Genomic DNA, 3,381 nt, shown 5'->3' on the forward strand with positions numbered 1-3,381 from the left:
GCTGACACGCAGACCTGCGGTAACCAGCCCCTCCTGGCCCCGCGGCGGGCGTGCCCCCCAGGTATTCCAGAAGGACGGGCACCCCGTGTGCTTCGACACCTCTAACGAGGATGACTGCAACTGGATGATGTTGGTGCGGCCGGCGCTGGCGCCCGAGCACCAGAACCTGACGGCCTTCCAGCACGGCAGCGACGTGTACTTCACCACGTCGCGGGACATCCCCCCCGGCACCGAGCTGCGCGTCTGGTACGCCGCCTTCTACGCCAAGAAGATGGACAAGCCCATGCTGAAGCAGGCCTGCCCTGGTGTCCACGGTATGCGCCTGCCTCACTGTGAGGCGCTGGGCCCCTTGGCCGCATGTGGGCGAGCCAGCTGCACAGGGCGAGCAGGGTGGGCGGCCTTGACCCCACGTGCTGGGTCTGCTCTGCTCCTCATAAAGGCGGCTGACAGACGGTGAGCAGAGCTCGCCCTCGCTGGGAGGACGTGCACCCCCCAGCTCTGCCGCAGTGAACCCCACGCTTGGACAGGGAGCTGCCCGCAGGGCCCTCCACGCGGCTTATCTGCCAGGTCCTCCGAGGTTGGGTACTGTTCCTGGTTTTGGGCCGAGGACGTGGAGCACAGAGAGGGTGAGGAGCCTGCCCAGGCCACAGTACACGTGGAGGGCTCTGCCTCCGGGGACATGCTGGCCACCTTGCAGCCACCTTGAGGACTTGAGGTGTGTGCACATGTGTGCGTGTGAGTGCGAGTATGTGTGTGTGCGTGTGAGTGCATGCACGTGCGCGTACATGCATGTGTTTGTGCACGAGTGTGTGCATGTGTGTGTATGTGTGCGTGCGTGTGTATGCGTGAGTGCATGCGTGTGAGTGTGTGCATGTGTGTATGTGCGTGCTTGTGTGTGCATGAGTGTGTGCGTGTGCATTGTATGCGTGCATGCATGTGTGTGCACGTGTATACGTGAGCATGTGTGCGTGAGTGCGTGTGTGTGCATGTATGTGTGTGTGAGTGTGTACATGCACTCGTTCAGAGACAGCCCTGACGAAGGTCGTGTGCAGTCGGCCCAAACCCGATGTCCAGTTGGAAGGCCAATCCGAGGGTGCGTCCCACCGCCAGGTGCAGGCGTCGCTTCATGAGGGGCCCAGTGAGTTACGTCTTCCCCACCCGTGGGCCTTGGGGTGCGGGTCCTGGCCGCAATTCCGAGGGACCCCGTGAGAGTGCTGCCACTGGACGTCCTAGCTTGTTGGGGTGGCGCCTCGCTGTGCTCGGCCCAATGCTGTTGGGCACATGGATTCTGTGTGGCCACGAAGATTATTTTCTGTGACGCCCCCGAACGCCAGGATTCTGACAGGCGGGGGGCTTCCTTTCTGTTATGAATGCACCGTGACACGGAACAGCGCTGGGGCCCGCACGGTGCGGAAGGCTCTGTCTTGTGTGCTCACGCGGCTGGGGTTTGCGAGCTGCCTGGGGTGGCCGCCCAGCAGCGTGTGACACGGGGCTCTGTGAGGCAGCACGAATGGGTTGCTGACAGAAATGGGTTGTCTCAGTTCAGGAGGCCAAAGCGTGGGCAGGGCTGCTTCCTTCCGGGGGCTCTGAGGGAGAACCCCTTCCAGCCTGTGTCGCAGCTTGTGCTGCTGCTGACAGCCCTTGGTGTCCTTGGCTTGTGGCCGCGCCGCTCCAATCCCTGCCTGTGTGTTCACACGCCTCCTCCCTGTTTCTGTGTTCCCTTGTTATGAGGACACCCGTCACTGGATCTGGGACCCACCCAGATCAGCCTGAGCTCCCCGTCCCTTGATGACATCTGCAGAGGCCCTGCCCAAAACTTCCAGGCAGACCTGAACGTGGGGGCCACTCCTCAGCTCACTGCAGGCCTGGCGGGTGGGGGGGGGTGCCTTGGGGAGCCCCTGGGAGTGGTCTAATGGCAGTGGACGTTAAAGGACGCTTGGCAGCGGGGGCCTGACCCCTCCACAGAGATTGTCACAAGGGGAGAAACTCCCTATCTTATTTCGATAGTGAAGCAGACAAAATTTGGAGACTGACAGCTCTCTCAGGCTGCTCTAGCTCCGCCCTACACGGTTTGTGGAACCAGGCTCCTGGGCTGGCCCCGAGGGGGGCTCCTGCAGCGCCGCCCCGTTGGGGCATGGTCAGGTGTCACTCCTCAGCCTGCTGCACTGGCCTTGCTGCCGTCCAAGGTCTCCGAGCTCTTCCTGACTCATGTTCTGTCCCCGATTCCTTACGGCCTGGGCGGCTGCCGCCTCGTGTGCCTTGGGACCAGCCCAGGCGGCACATTGGGATCTGGCTCGTCAGAGGCAGACCTTCAGGCTTCCGAGGCTGGAGACACGGGGTGGTTCCGCTGGAACAACCAGCCAGGCTGAAAGGCATGGTCACTCCCAACAAGTTTTCGAATTAGGAAAATAAGTAAGCAATTTAGGTATTCTAAAATTTTAGAAATACTTGCCGTGGTTTTGTTTTGGGACAAATGGCAGTCGAGTATGGCTTGGCAGCGCAGTGGGAGTTACTGGCTGCCGTTGCCCCGTTGGTGAGTCGGCTCCCTCATTTCCGTTTTCCCGCCAAGCGGTCCTTAAGCCCTGGCAGCGCTGCTAGTTCTCGGGTCGGCCTTTCTCCTGGGGTCCGAGGTCACATCTGCCTCCGTGGCCCGGGGCCGGCTGGTGAAACTGCGACATGGCAGCTGCACGAGGCCTCCGCACGCTGCTTCCCCTGCCCTGGCCTCCTGCCGGCCCCTTCCCAAAGCCGGTCCTTCCCGAGTCTCCAGAAGCCCCTTCCCGACACAGCGGAGCTTCTGGAGCCTGCTCCAGCCCTGCCTGGCCCAGCGCAGTCTCTGTGTGTCGAACGCTGACCCCGCTGAAACCATTTGCCGGCAGACTGGCACTGCCTGCTGCCTAGAAACTGGAGTCGATGATGGGACCACCGAGGAGAGGCCTCGACCCACAGAAGCCGGCCCTGCGCATGCTTCTGATGCTCCAGGTCCCACAGGCGGCTGGTGGCCTCAGCTCTCCTCAGCGACAAGGCCTCTCCCTGCGTCTGGACGGTCCGGGAGACCACCACCACGATGGCAGCAGGAAGGGGGTCATCACCACTCTTTGGCCCAGTGTGGGTGGAGCAGAGCACGGTGAATGTTCTAGAAGAGTCGTGCGGGGGACTAACGGACAGGGGCGGGCTTGCCGTGGGTCCTTCAGTCTTTGCGGTGAGCCCAGACTCCGCCGTGTAATTCCCTTTCCGACATGCTTCGAACGTGCGTCTTTGTCGTAGAAACTGGCCCATTTGCACATTGGCCGAGCTGAGCTCTGAATACACAGAAAAGTGGTTTCGACCTGGGGAGCAGTGAGCCGCTCCTTCAAAAAATTACTTTGTTCATATTTTTTTCTA

General features: G+C 61.5%; 1 protein-coding gene across 1 annotated transcript in view; it reads left to right on the plus strand.

Moving 5' to 3' along the window:
* PRDM15 (PR/SET domain 15) overlaps positions 1-3,381 on the plus strand; it is a 55,666-nt gene that overhangs the window by 9,077 nt on the left and 43,208 nt on the right. Inside the window, exon 5 of the mRNA XM_023538198.1 lies at positions 62-314. Within this exon, the coding sequence (XP_023393966.1) occupies positions 62-314 (253 nt within the window). The remainder of the gene's footprint in view (positions 1-61; positions 315-3,381) is intronic.

The sequence above is a fragment of the Pteropus vampyrus genome, unplaced genomic scaffold (genome assembly GCF_000151845.1).
Source record: "Pteropus vampyrus isolate Shadow unplaced genomic scaffold, Pvam_2.0 Scaffold214, whole genome shotgun sequence".
In the NCBI taxonomy this organism is placed as follows: Eukaryota; Metazoa; Chordata; class Mammalia; order Chiroptera; family Pteropodidae; genus Pteropus; species Pteropus vampyrus.